The sequence below is a fragment of the Haemorhous mexicanus genome, chromosome 3, assembly GCF_027477595.1.
Source record: "Haemorhous mexicanus isolate bHaeMex1 chromosome 3, bHaeMex1.pri, whole genome shotgun sequence".
Lineage (NCBI taxonomy): Eukaryota > Metazoa > Chordata > Aves > Passeriformes > Fringillidae > Haemorhous > Haemorhous mexicanus.
The window spans coordinates 5,752,921-5,767,413 of record NC_082343.1 but is presented as its reverse complement, the minus strand read 5'-3'; the positions used below and the strand labels follow the sequence as shown (position 1 = coordinate 5,767,413).

The following is a 14,493-nucleotide window of genomic DNA, read 5'->3' as shown; positions in this document are numbered from 1 at the left end:
GTGCTTTGTTGTAAATTCTAGCAGATTCCAATAGAATTCACAGGAAGAAAAAGAGCTAAAAATCTTGGACGTAATTCTAAAAACAATTTTCCACTTCATTAACTCACTGTTAGAAGAACAAAGCCCACCAACTCTGGGGCTGGCCAAGACCATGCAGTCAGATAAAACACAACCCCTTCCACTGTCTGCTTTCCTCTTGCAACAAATATTTCAGGTAAGTACAAAAATGTGTTCTCTTGTTCACACAAGGACTAAAATATTGATTATCCTCCAGATGTTTAGCAGTTCAAGAAAAGCCAAAACGCTGGGGTCCCATTTTGCCCACTTAAAGGTACAATTTTATTTTTTTATGCGCAAGTTACTCATATATAAATTAATTTAAACACATAACCCACATATTCATCAGCTCATAGCAGTCAATATTTTACTTCCTAACCTGAGAGCATAAATAAGTCATGTTACTGTATCTTGAATCCTCAAAGAGCCACTTGAAGCAATGCACATTTTGTCTTTCCAGCGTGAAAGCAAAGCTGTGCCACAGACAATGGTAATAATGGTAGTAGTTTCCTGCTTTAGACACTCATCAGTATCCAAGGTTTTTAACAAGGAAGTGAAGCTCAGTTGCAATTAGAAGATATAAAGGCAAATACACCAAACAACTGAATCTCCTGCACAAAGGCAAATTCCTCGGATCAAGAGCAAGATAATTTACACCTCCTGTGCTGCCAGGGAGAAAAGTGCTAGGACATAAGCCACCCAAGAAGAAAGCACAGTGAAAACATTCCTGTTGTGGTAGACTCTCCAGAACCATGAAAATAAACATTTTAATCACCTTTGCCAATCAGCAGATTCATCTTCCACTGTGAGATCTGTCTGTACCATCTCCTGTTTCAGTTCTCCGATTTCTGAGGCAATTGTGTCAATGAGCTAGAAAGGGACAAAAATAGTATGACATCAAGTGAGTGGAAGAGGCGTGGAAAAGAAGCCAGGGCAAGTTTAGTCACCAGAGATTACAAACTTTTTCTTTTTTTGTAAAATCGCATCCTATTTGGACTTCCCCTTGCAAAGGAACAAGTAAGGGTTGGGGCCACGTATAAAGGTTCTCAGAGGAAGAGTAATTCCTGTTCTGTGCCAGTACAAAACCTTCCAGTTTGGCTACCCTTTAATTTAAATGGATTAAATTTGCAGCCTCTGTGCATTATACATCTTACAAGAACTAAATTATATAGCTGTTCATAGCATTTACCTTCCCAAAAAAAAAAAAAAATAGAAGAATTCCACGTGCTAGAGTTTTATTTCAGAAGGGACACTAAGCCAGAATTACAACACCGTGGAGGATGAAAAGCAATGAAGCAAGAAGGGAGAAAGAAGGGAGTGGATGGCTGCTTTTCACATTAGGTTTTGGACTCCACTTGAACACAGCAATTCAATTAAAAAAGAATTGCCTTGCAACCCTTCAGCTCAGGTAGAACACCAATCTAATTCTGGATACGAGGGCAAAAACTCATTTTAAGGTAGGCAAGATTAGCACTAAGGTTGTATCTGGAGGAATGCAGAATTTGCTGCCAGACTTTACAGAAACATTTTCTTGAGCAGAAACAAACCATGACATTTGTAAAGCCTGGTCTCTTGAACATTTCTTTGTAGCCAATGCATCAAGTTTGCTTGTCATGCCACACCATGACAGCCTATAAACCCTAGCAGGGTTCCCTCTCCCCTGCCAGGAGCGAACCTAATGAAAGGTTTGCAGTGATGTAGCAATCTCTACCACCACCCCTGCACTTCAGAACAAACAAAAACCCTGGCACAAGAAGCAAAACCAGCTTTGGGGTCCAAGCCAGAACAGTCTTCACAGCTGCCCTGAAGGTATGAGCCTGAGTCCCACTCAGGGCAGGCAACTCAGTACAGCAGCATTTTCAAAGAATTGCAGGCAACATTTTCCTAAATTGTTACATTGGAATTTTTCCTCCACCTCAGGATTTCACACTCACCTTTGCTGAGCACCATTATTCCAATCAATTATTATTCCAAAATTTTAGTCTCTGATTACAACTGGCCAACTCCTATAAATGAACCTTATGTAAGAATGAATTACCATTGCCCACACTCTAAGGGTTTTCTCCTGTCCTAGTCATAGGTCAAAGTGTTGGAAATTATAAGAAGTTTTGCATTTTTTGATATAACTTTAGTCAGGGGTTTTGTTTGCCTTTGCCCAGGGGAAAAGGTGTTGAAGTTTCTTTTCAAAGGACTGTTCCACCACTCAAGGTCTGATAAGCTTGATATCTCAGCAGACTGGGAGCAGCATACAAAAAAGAAGATACACAAAAGATAACAACCATTAACAATGTCAGCTCTAAACATCACTCTTGGCATGGTCCAAGACTCCTGGTCTGGGAAGAGATTGATAAGAGAATGAAGAATGAGAAAGTAATCAACATTAAAGGCAAACCAATCACCAACAGGAAACCAAATACTAAGACCTTGGGAGCAGTGAATATTGAACCAATCAATTTCTCTGGGTTTTGACGAATCTGAAAAATCAAATAAAGACTTGTGTGATGGAATGATTTTCTCTGCACAACCAGGGCAAGGAGTGGATGAACTGGTTTCTGTAGCACATCCTGGCCAGAACACCACCCTGGCAAGAATAAAGTAATGCCTTAATTCTCTAGCACTAAAGATTGTGTTGGAGAGTTTTTGTTTTTCCTGTCATTTCGGTGACACCAGCCATGTGTACCACTGGCACTGCAAAGACATTCCACCTGCTGATTGCCAAAGAACCCTGAGTCACTGCAGCCAGATGTGAGCAGTGCCTCCCTGACCATTCCAAGGGGCAACCAGAGGAGCACAGGCCAGCCTCAGGGAGCAGCCAGAGAGGGCTGAATTTCTGCACTGCCAGCAAAGCACCCTTGCAGAGCTGCTTCAGCTGGCCACTGCATGAAAGCTGAGCTGCTACTCCCCATGAATCAGCTCTGCACAAGGGCTCTGCTCTTCATGGGCAGCATCACCACAAGTCTTTGCATCTAAGGCCAACTGTGGCCATAAAGAGCCATGACAGTGATGTGCCCTGTATCAGCAGAAACTAAGTGTCTTGAAGGCCAACAGCCTGCACAACAAAGAGCTTTTCAGCACCTCTCCCTCAAAGCACACATGGTATAAGCTCTCCACAGAAGCATCCATGTATTTTCAGCCACTTCCTCCATGCCTGCTTTGCTGTGTCACTACCTGGCTGGCAACTGAGTTAACTCTGTTAGGCTTTGACCCGAGCTGTGACAAACCCCAACTCCCTCCCAAAAAACAAAATCTCAGAGACCTACAGCAAAGAACTCTCATCCAAACTGTGCTAACAGCAAAGTAATCTTAACGCTTTTGTATGCCTCCCTTGAAGAGAACTCTGCAGAAACTATTCCAGAGAGGAATTCTTCCATGTTTAGCAACTTTGTTTCTTTTTCTAAAGAGGACTAAACAAAATGGCACGTTTCAAGCAGACTTATGCTCACATTCTATTCTACAAGCTAAATTTCTTAGGTATGCTACACAGCCTCCATGACAAATGAGCCTTAGACTCTGAAAACTCAATACACTCTGGGCAAGGAAACCAGGTCAAAGTGTGGCATCAAACCCCAAACTGACCTGCAAAACCCCTCATTTTTTTCTAGAATAAACCAGATATTTTCTGCAATTTCCAACTAGTTTTCCTTAAATCCTCTTTAATGACAAAAAAGGTTGCTCTTCTCTTAAGAAAAGACAATCTTATGGAGTCACATCATTTGTGTATCCTTGCAATTAACTGACACATCCTGTTACAACAGCATTTTTCTACAAAAAATGTAAGGTGTAGTCATGATTTTATGACAGCATTTCCCAGCATTTAGGATCAATGAAACTTCTGGTGATTACACAGCACACGTGATGCACATGTGACCAGCACCATCCAAGGTGAGCTGTTAATAACATGTTTCTACAAAACACAGGAAGGATCTTGGGTATGTACTATTATTAGCTCCAGCCCTGAGGAAACAAGCAGTAGCAGAAGGCTCTGCCTTTTTAGTGCAAGGCTAAGAATATCAGAATTCTTCAAAGAGACTGCTCCATTTGCAACAAGTATGGTACCTTTTTGGCTGGAAATAATGGGAAAACCCACCCCTTTGTTTCAACAGACTTGAGATCAACACAATAAGAGGCAACTTCCAAAGGAAAATGCAACAGAAGTGGATGTATACATTTGTCAGAGGCCTGTTAGTGTAAAACAGCATACATGAGCCCAAAGACTTAAATAGTGATCAGAAGAAATCTGTTGAGGATTGTTTAGGCCTGTGAAATAGATATTACCCTGCTATGCTATAGAAAGAGGAGGTTTACCTGAAAAATGCATTTGGAAATATGACATCATCTCAGGTGGTCAATTAACCAGTATTTCATAAAAACAAAATTAAAATGAGATCTTATATAACATGATAAAATAGCTACTTTTGTGTGCAATGATTTTTCCTTTGGAATTTATTTCTGATAAAGCACTGTTCTGTAAATTCAAAAGACACTACAGTAGAACCACTGTAAACCCAAATAATGATTATGACTCAGGCAACATGAATTCACACAGCAGCCCAGTACAGTACTGCCTAACCAAATCTATCCTAAACATTAGATTGCCAAATACCCATGTACTAACTGTTTACATTCCTAACATCCATGAACGAAATAATGAAATGCTAACATCTTAAACCACAGCATATCCTTTCATTAAGCACCACACTCTGCTTATTGTCAATTGATTCAGAGCTCAACAAGACTGAGCTCAGCTTTTGGGAGCTGGCAAGTGACAGTGAAACTCCTACATGCAGCCCACAAACATGACACCTCAGGACCACAGCATTCTCTCACCATAACACATCTGTTTTGCTTTGCATCGTTCAGGATGTTTTACAGCAGCAAAAGTCAGTGTGTTCACCAGCAACTCACTCCCAAGGGGCTCCTGTCACATTTGTGAAGCTGCTCTACTGACACATCACTGCCATGCATCATCAGGGAAAGAAAGCACATGCCCAGGACCAGATATAGACAGTGCCTCTCCCAGAAGCCCAGCATAACTACAGGTCTTCTTACTCACTGGACTTGAAGAGTTTCCTGTTCCCAAGAAGAAGACAGGTGGCTTTGATTTGATGTCTGTTCCCAGACATTTTTAGAAAAAAACTGCGTGACAACTGAATTCCTGCTCTTTGTGTTGAAATGTAAATAAGCTTGTATAGAGAATTAAGGAAACTGCCATCATTCTGAGAAGGCACTAAAGAGTCAGCCAAGATGACCACTGCAGAATGTTTCCAAGCCCTGAGATTTACAAGAACTCAAGAGGAAAAGGTAAAATGGGTGTTTCTAATCGGGCAAAGGGACAGCGAGAAGACAGCGAGATTAGAATCAGACTGGACAAATGAGCCTCAGCACTTACCACTCCTCCTTCCTGCCAGCATCTCATTTTTCATTCTTTCTGGAGACCTGCATCCTCTTTGGCATCACATCTTTTCCTTCCTGTTTTGATAAGCAGAACATAGCAACCCTCACAGAGGGCCCTGTGTGATGAGGTGGCCAAGTGCCAGAGACGAGCCCATCTGAGAACGCTGCTTCTGAACTCGTGCAAGCCTCTGAATGCAATCCAATATTTTGATACACGTCTGCAGATTCTGGTGAGCTATGAATTCTCAGGGCCACTGACCTTGTTCAGTATCTTATTCATCAGAAACAAAGTTTTACCTGATGCTTGATTTTGGAACAGAAAAGCTTTGCTGGTGTAAAATCTCTGATGCCAGTTCAGTAAACACTGGAACATTTTGATGAGGAGGGTAATTCAGTAAAGAGGACACTTGTCAGAGACATATATTCAGCCCCTTGCCTTACCACAGACTCTCTCTGTAACCACTGGCAAGCTACTCAGTCCCAGAATTATCCAAGACTAACCCCATCATTGCCTCATTCTTACTACTTGCTGGGTCTGAACATTCAGCAATCACAAGGTGTAGAGTCCACAGAATTTAGCCTCTAAAACTACAGACTTCTGCTCTGTCTAAAATGGGGACAATACTGTTATCCTTGTGTACTAACAGTCAAAAGAATGGCTGTGAAAAAAAAAAACTAAGAGATGGTTAGAAAATGTGGCAATGAGAACTACTTAGGAACCAGAAAAGAAAAGATAAAGTTGGAATTTCCCAACTGGCATTTGTCAGCGATTTTTCTGGCAAATGTTGCTGAGAATGGTAAGATACTCCCTCAAGAAGATTTAAGTGCCCTGAGAATCTGCATACCAACGTGGTAAAGATTTCTTAGGCAACTGCAAATTAACAAGCACAACGTGAGAGCCATGTGCAAGTACAGGGGACAGTCTGCCTATGTGGGAAAGCACACTGAAGAACAGATCAGCAGGGATAAAAGGCCATATCTTGATTACTAGGTCTCCTAAACACAGTCAAAGCAAATTAAAATCATGCAAACTCAAAAAATCTGATGGCCAAGTATTTTGCTTGCTCACCAGCTCAGCTGTTGCAAACAAATGTAGCTGTTGTCACAATTCTGCTCACATGGTGGAGGGAGGCAATAAAAGGTAATTTCACTGTACACACACAAGCTACCAGGTGCACTGCACTCAGGCTGGGCACACTGACTGCCTGCACCTTCCAATCCCACACTCTGTGCTCAGAACCATGGTCCAACAGTGGATTTCCCAGGGATGGTCAGAGGTCTGGTAAAGTAGCTTGGAGGCATCTTTTTCCCTGCCAGCATGTCCTTAAGAAAATGTAGGACTTTAGTTTTCGAACTGACAATGTTTCTTGAAATTGCCCAGGCAGACTGCATTTCTAATCATTTAAAGTAACAGCAACCTCATCATCATGGACAAAACAGCTGTTCCAGCATCCATTTTCTACATAAGAATTACATAAGGAGATCCCAAAGACTGCAGAAAATGACTGAGTGCTTGCTTACAGTCCCATCTGACACCAGGAATCCTTCAGCATACATGCAAGAGACAACCTAGAGATATTTCTTGGAACTGAGACAGTTCCTTGCTGTGATTTGAAAAATAGGGCTATTCTCCCTCTTTGGCTGTGGAGTGCTATCAGCAAAGCTGATGTTTGTACTCCTGAGTTATGAGAGGTAGCTGAAGTGTGTTGCAGAACTGAGAGGTGGTTCCTGTCACTGGATGACCCAGGTAACTGCTGGGCAAGACAAAAGGAAAACACAAGGAAAACATGATGTCACTGCAGTGCTGATTGCTCATTTCCTAAAGATTACCCCAAAGGAAACTTCTGCCCCAGAGGAAGAGAAGGAATGAAAACAGAAACACCCAAAGATGGCAGCATTAGTTAGCATCTTCCACTGGAAGAAGCTACAGCAAGTGATGAATATTCTCAGGGATGTGATCACTGAATTCAGTGCTCAAAAGCACCTGCAAATTTTGATGGCTCCCTAAAGCAAAACCCTGCCCAGCAAGGCAGCCACTGTGACCCTGGCACATAGTTAACAGGATTCAGAAATCTTTTGAAAACTGCACCAGTAACTCCTACTGAAGTCTGGCTTTTTGGGATGCCAGTTGTTGTCAAAACAGGCAATGAAATGAAACCAATTTTCAATCCAGTAATGGAAATCATAAACTTTAAGTGACACAAATCCAGTTTATGAAGGCTCCAATGATTTTATGCCTGTCCATAATAAAGCTTATGTTCTCAATATTGGCAGCAAAGAAAGCCATGACCTATTTTACACCAAATATTCTACTCCATGTACAGAAAAAATATACATGTGAAATAACTGGGGGTTGATCTAGCCTCAAATCTGCCTGCAAAAAGAAATGCTCAAGAAGTACTTCCCTTTTACAGAAAAGGCTTACTATGTATCACAGAGAGTACTGCACATTCTGCTGTGCTCATTTCACATAAAATGTGAAATACTTAATGTTCTGTGTAAGTATCCCATTTACCTTAAAGAAACTTCCTCTTTTGTCCACACAACGAGTTCTCATTGTCAAAGATGACATCTTCCCTGAGAAGACTCCACTGTATGCCTTGATCTCCTAAAAGCAGACACATATTTGTAATGGTTAGTCCAGTCTGTAGGAAATTCCTCTGCAATTCTAAGCCACAGAAACAGTCACAACAAGCCTTCTGCCAAACCCTTTCTGTCAACAACATCGTGCCATTTATTTCCTACCAGAGTCCTTACATATCCCCTCAGTCCATTATTTTTCCATAAACTGCTTCAAAAATACAGTGCTACTCAGAGCTCTGTATCTCTCCCTTCTTTTCACAGCTGATCCTGTAGCTGTGACTAGATTTTAATGTGCTCATTAAAAAGAATGTTAAAACATAATGATTGCTTTCTTTGTTTACTTGACCTCAGTCTGCAGCACAAACAGAACAAAATGTTAGATGTCATTACAATCCACTCTCAAATATTACAGTATTAGCAGGACTTATCAGGAGGGAGAAAAAAGCAGTTTAAAATCACCCACAAGGGAGAAAACACTCTACCATTAAAGTAAAAACCAACAAACAACAACAACAACAAGCCCAGACACCCCCTAAAAATGCTGCTTCAGATTTCTAAAATGCATCTGAGTCATATTCAAGTCAGGAACTGAAGATGAATTTAGGAAGAAGGGGCATTTTCTGCTACCAGGTAAACTGAAGGAACAGTTCAATTTCAACACCCAGGACAATCCACTAATGCATCCATCAGTGAGGAATATCAAGAGGGTGATCTCCATCTGAAAGTAGAGTAGCAGAGTTCCCCTAAAGTCACAACCAATTCACAGCAGTAATTTGTGAATCAGCTTCTGAACTAAGCAGGATTCAGATCCATGGCTAAAAAGTCATCCTAGGAATTTTACAGATGAGCTGTGACTGTATTTAAACAGCCTAGCTCTTCTCCTTGCACACCCATTTCCCAACCACATCGCAGGGAGTTATGCTGGAAGTTTCAACTGCCAAAAGGGGCAAATAACACAAGTGCAAAACATTACAGAGTAGAGACAGAGACACAGCTTTTGATTTGATACAAGCAGAAATTAAAATAAAAGGCTGTCAGCAGCAGTGAAAACCAAGTTTAGTGGTGTGGCTGCAGAAGGAGATGGAGCAGAACAAAGCAGCTGGAACAGAGAATGCTGACAGGTAAAACCCCAAACTAGACACATACCCCACACCAAACACATTCTTCTGCTTCTCTCTAATGCCTTATGAGGAAGAATTGACACCGGTGAGGAAGATCAAGGCACAAGGGCTAAATGAAAAACCCTGGCAAGGGAAAGTACTTGAGAAAACTGAGAGGTACAAGCAGGAGAAAAGAAACATTTTAGTTTTAATATGTAGCAAGAGGCTTTAAATAGCTCGCCTTGTTTCCAGAGATCCTACCACAAGAGCTCTAGAATAGGTTACATTTTTCCACTTGCATTCTGGTTAAAAAGCAGACAGGCGAGGGAGCTCAGCAACATCCCAGTTTTCCAGGCAGGGTTGGCAGACTTTGAAGGCTGAAAGTAAGATCTTGAATTCTGCACTGTTGTGAAAACCAAACACTAGGGGATGAGCAAGAGAAGACAAAATAATAGTGCTGAGAAAAAAACTTAAAAATAAAAAAGTCCAACTTTCTTCCTAAATCAGTATATTTAAAGGATACGTTCCTGGTGAAGCTCTAAAGAATTGTGAACTGTGTTTCTTTACCTCCAAATGTGCTTAAATAACTTGACTGCACTAATCCCATAAGAGACGATATTCAGGGGGTGGTTTTGCAGGTGCTACTAAATGAGTAAACTCTGTCTCCTCATTTGCCACATACACAAGGGTACAGAGCAGCTGTTCCCCTCTGTAAAAAGGGAGCATAAGAAATTATACTTAAAGAAAAAAAAAAAAAACTTCTTTAGATCAATTCTGGAAAGAAAATTTTCACCTGAGTGTTAAGGAGTTACATTAGAGGGTTATGAGCAAGATCCTGCAGTGGTCTGTAGGTCTCTAGTCCCAGTCATTAATCACTCCATTTGCAAACAACAACCCCTTCACAGAAAATCTCATGGGTTTTAATTTTTTTTTTTTTTTTCAATTTAACCACAAGGATGTCTGCATGCAATCCTATTACCAAAACAAGACCATGCTGGGATTTTTACATTCTCCACTCAAATGTACAGAGGAAGGAAAACACACACACAGTTTTTGTACTTCAAAGACTGCTATGACTCCAGTCAGAAGAAAGCCTCAAACAAAACCACTGCTTATTTCACTTGTAAGAGGTTCTGGAGCTCTAAACTTCTTCATAACTTCTATTACTGTCACTATTTATGCAACATTACTGCTATCAATAGGACCTTAACTCTGAGCCTCAGCTGGGCTCTTCTCAGCTCCACACAGCCAGGGAATCAACCCCCACCACTTTTCGTGGTTACAATGTAATTTCAAACTAATTTAGGGCAACCTAAATAATTTTTCATGTTTGAGTGGGTTTTAGTATTTCTGACTAAAATCAGCACAATGGGAAACACTACTGAGCTTCTTTGCGTTTGATGGGAAGGGTTCTTCTGGTGCAGATATTTCTTTTCAATAACACAAGATCCTAAGGCTTGCTGGTAAAATGGACAGCCAGGCTGGGTGCAACATCCCAAAACCTGGGGGCAGGCCCCTACCTCAGAGCTGAGAGATATTTCCATATCATGCAGAAAAAACTGCAGAAAAACAAACCTACTGTCAGAAGGCTTCATTTCTCTACATAGTTGTGCACATCTGATGCTTACTCAGATCCAAAACAGGCTGGGAAACCACTGCTCTGAGGTTGTCCTTGTTGAATTTGGACTGTGTGAGGCAGTCAGAACAAAGTCCTCTGACTGGGAAGCTAGGTGGAGCAAGTCAGCAAAGCGTGTCATCTCCTGCACCTACTGGAGAAAAGCTTTTTTTCCTCCTCCTGTGCTCCAGGCACTGAGGCAGAGAGCCCAGACAGATTCACCCACCTGGAAATGTCACCAGGCTGCAGGAGCCAGCTCACTGTGTAATCCATGTGGCCTTTTGCCTGGCCATCTGGAGGGAAGCCACCTCTGTGTCCCAGGGCTTGTCCCAGCTCTCCTTGGGCAGCTGGTGCCAGACACTCCCTACCCACAGCACTGCCTTCCTGCAGCTCCCCACATCCAGGACAGAGCTCCTGTGTGTGACCAACAAGACAGGGCAGGGAGAAGGCATGATCTGTCTGCTTGGCAAACTTTCCTTAAGTCCATCATGCTACTGCATGATGCTCATGCCCATGCAAGCTGTATGTTTCAAAAAAACAGATGTCTTTTTAAATCTTTCTTCCATTCCCTTCTCCTGCTGGTTTTCACTCACACAGGAATGCCAGAGCACCGTTCACATGCTTGTATGCAACCTGACTTCTGACTCCTCATCAAAACAGCTCCTACTTTACTCCCTCTACTGCAATTTTACTTGAATTTTTTGGTATGTTCTTAACTATATTAGAGCCAATGACCACCTCACTGGACTTTTCAGGATCCTTCTCTTTAATGCTCCAATCCTGCTTTTACAAAGCAAAACATCCCATTTTCTTTAGCCCAAAGTCCTAGCAAAGACAAAACAGTCTGCCTGTATCCTCCCCCGAGCTCAGCCACAGCAATCTGTACCAAGTCCCTGCCCACAATCCTCCCACAATCCCACCTCTTCTCTTTCCTAAGGAATCAAGGCTATCCAACTGCACTAGCTTCCTGCTCCTTAGTTCCTAACTAGGATTTTTGATCTTTTGGCCAACCTAAGAAGACAAAAAAGACAGCAGGAAGAGACTCCATATATGCCACCACTGAAGGAAGAGATCTGCAGCTTTCCTTTTGCTGGCTGACCCACAAAATTATCACCTTTTTTTCCCCTGTATTTTAAATGTGAGTTACCCCACTGAAGTAACTCAGTCTGCCCTCTTTCATTCTCTGCCTGTAAAGGCTGTACAATCACTGAGCACAGACTCTCACAGAAACTACCTCAGGCAAATGAAGAAATGGGTTTACTGTTCTGCAGCCAAGAAAACACAGGAGAAAATATCAGTCCAGACCTTAAATAAAAGCTGGCAAAGGTCAGCTGATGTCAAAGGCTAATGCTGGCTGCTACCTGTCAGAGCATTTCCTTGGCCAGCAGTGGGGTACAGCTGGAATACAAACCCTACTGCCCCATAAGAGAAAAGCATGGAAGCTGGGTAGAAGCTACTACAGATGTACTTGTAACACCTATGGTTAATTAGCATCACATCACAATCAATTTTTAGTGCAATTTATAAATACACAGTATTAAAACAACTAAAATTAATTTGGTGAACCCATTTTCTGGTGGGTTAAAGTAGAAACCAGAAACGGGAAGGATAAATACATTATACCTAATTAAAAAAAGTTTAAAAAACCCACCCTGCTCAAAGGCAACTCTACAATTGACAATATGCCAAGAGATATAAACAGCACTTCAGATTTTCAGCTAATGTAATCATCCTCATGCAGTTCATTTCCCTGTTCTCCCAGTGCATTTGCCAGTCCCAGGGAGCAGGCTGTGTTCATCTCTAACCTACAAAGCTCTGGTTTGTCCAATTACTCTGACCTTATCTGAATCTTGGCAAAATTAAACTTTTCCTTTTGAAAGTATTTCCTCTGAGAAGCTGACTGCAAGCCTCCTTCCAGGAACATAGATACAACTGAGCACAGTATCACTTTGAAAATCTATCAAATAAGACCTTCAGTCTGCAAACTATCACTGGTGCCAGGATCTGGCAGATCTCTCAACTCAAATGTTGCATTGTGTTAACACAGCTGTATCCACAAGCAAAATGTGAGGGGATTATGTAAAGAGAAATTCTAATTTCCATCATTCTTCCGGCTGCAGAAAGGGTTTACAGTCTTTTTTTTTTTTTTTAATTAAAGTAATGCAAGGGCACATTACTTGTAGAAAACAACTAAGGACATACAGCAAAAACGGCAAGTCACTCTTTACACACTGGTGGATTTTTGTATTTTGCCATTTTATTTAAAGAGTTTTAAAAACCTTGCAAATAACAAAAATTCCCTCACACTCTTTTTCCTTCAAGCACTCTTTATACTCTTCTTTGCTACCTAATGTGTTTGTGTGAGCTGCTCCCCGAAGAAAGCCACCAGTATGATGTCAGTGAGTTTCTTCCCACTCAGTATTTCTGCCCTCAATGTAAAGAAGAACTTACAAAGATAGACATTCCCTACATGCAGGCAGAAGGGCCACCAGCGACTGTTTGCAATCCTTTTCAGGAAACAGTTCATAAACTGCTAAAGGAAACATAAATATGCAACTTTTCAAAGGCACTGAGGGACTCACAGGTAAACTGTATCAATGCTGCTCATCTCACCTAGCATAACAACGCTGTTAAATCACAGCCAGCTCTCCAAGGACACTCCACCTTACCGTGCATTGAGCCATGAAGTACCAGCCAGTGCTTAAGAAGCTGTCACCTGGACAGACTGATCTTCAGAGGTGACAAGAAACCCACCTGGACAGACTGATTTTGAAGGGCTGTTATCCAGTCTCTGCATCAGTCATGGCATAATTATCGGGGTCAGCCTAAAGTGGGAACATCACTGCCAGACTTATCCACTGATCTTTCTACATCTGGTTTCAGCCAGTCATCACTCCTGCCTCAACCAATCTTTTGCCAGCAGGCTTATTTTTCCCCCTTGATTCCAGATCCTATTTGCTGGCAGTCTTTTATGAGACTAAAGGATAAAGAAGAGTTATTACTTTGAACTTGTTTTAGCACAGCACTCTCAGGAGAGGCTTTAAGTCCCAACAGATTTTGGGCAGATCCACTGTCTCACTCACAGCTGTCTACCCACTTCTTTTATCTACAAAGCCATAAATTCAGAAATGAAAGCATCTGAAAATCCCATCTGACAAGGGCACAAGAATCGTCCTGGCTCTGCTCCCATCAACATGAGCAGACATGGCATCACTGTTTCCAGCAGAAGCACACAGTTATGCAAACACTGAATGCCTCAGAAAAGCCAATCCTCAAGATTCGTAGGAGCACGGCATGTTGCAAAAGCACGGCACCCTACCAGGAGAGCTCTGTTTGCTGCTAGCACTGTCCCTCTGTACCCCTTCCCAAGTTTCTTCTTCCTCTCTTCCACTAAACAACCTCTTTCTGCTTGCTCCCATGGCATACTTTCCACATTACTGAAAAGGAATAAAACCCCAAGTCATTTCCTCTGGCACAGCATTTAGTCATGGAGGATACTACCAAGTCTCTTATAAGAGAATGATTGTTTGTTGATAAATTCATGTCTTGTTTTGCCTCTGGAAATGTCAGAGAAATAAATTTAGGAAGAGATTGACTTTGATTTGGATAACCTCTCAGAAGGTTTCTATTCTTCCCAAATTCCCTGGCCTACATACCTCACAAAAACTAGTGTTTCTTGCTGTATTTCTGTAATTTCCACTTACTATTCCTGCCAAAACCACTGAATAATAAAAAGAATAACAT

The 14,493-nt window shown here is 41.7% G+C and overlaps 1 protein-coding gene across 6 annotated transcripts in view; it reads right to left on the bottom strand.

The window, feature by feature from the left end:
• RIN2 (Ras and Rab interactor 2) overlaps positions 1-14,493 on the bottom strand; it is a 63,033-nt gene that overhangs the window by 31,645 nt on the left and 16,895 nt on the right. For 3 of the 6 annotated variants that reach the window (XM_059840638.1, XM_059840637.1, XM_059840642.1), the window contains exons 2-3: positions 7,967-8,059; positions 833-927 (exon numbers count right to left, since the gene is read on the bottom strand). In XM_059840638.1, coding sequence (XP_059696621.1) covers positions 833-927; positions 7,967-8,023 — 152 coding nt within the window. In that variant the 5' untranslated portion in view covers positions 8,024-8,059. Of the gene's footprint in view, positions 1-832; positions 928-5,446; positions 5,527-7,966; positions 8,060-14,493 lie in introns of those variants that run through there. The other 3 variants (XM_059840639.1, XM_059840640.1, XM_059840641.1) reach the window with 3 other exon arrangements.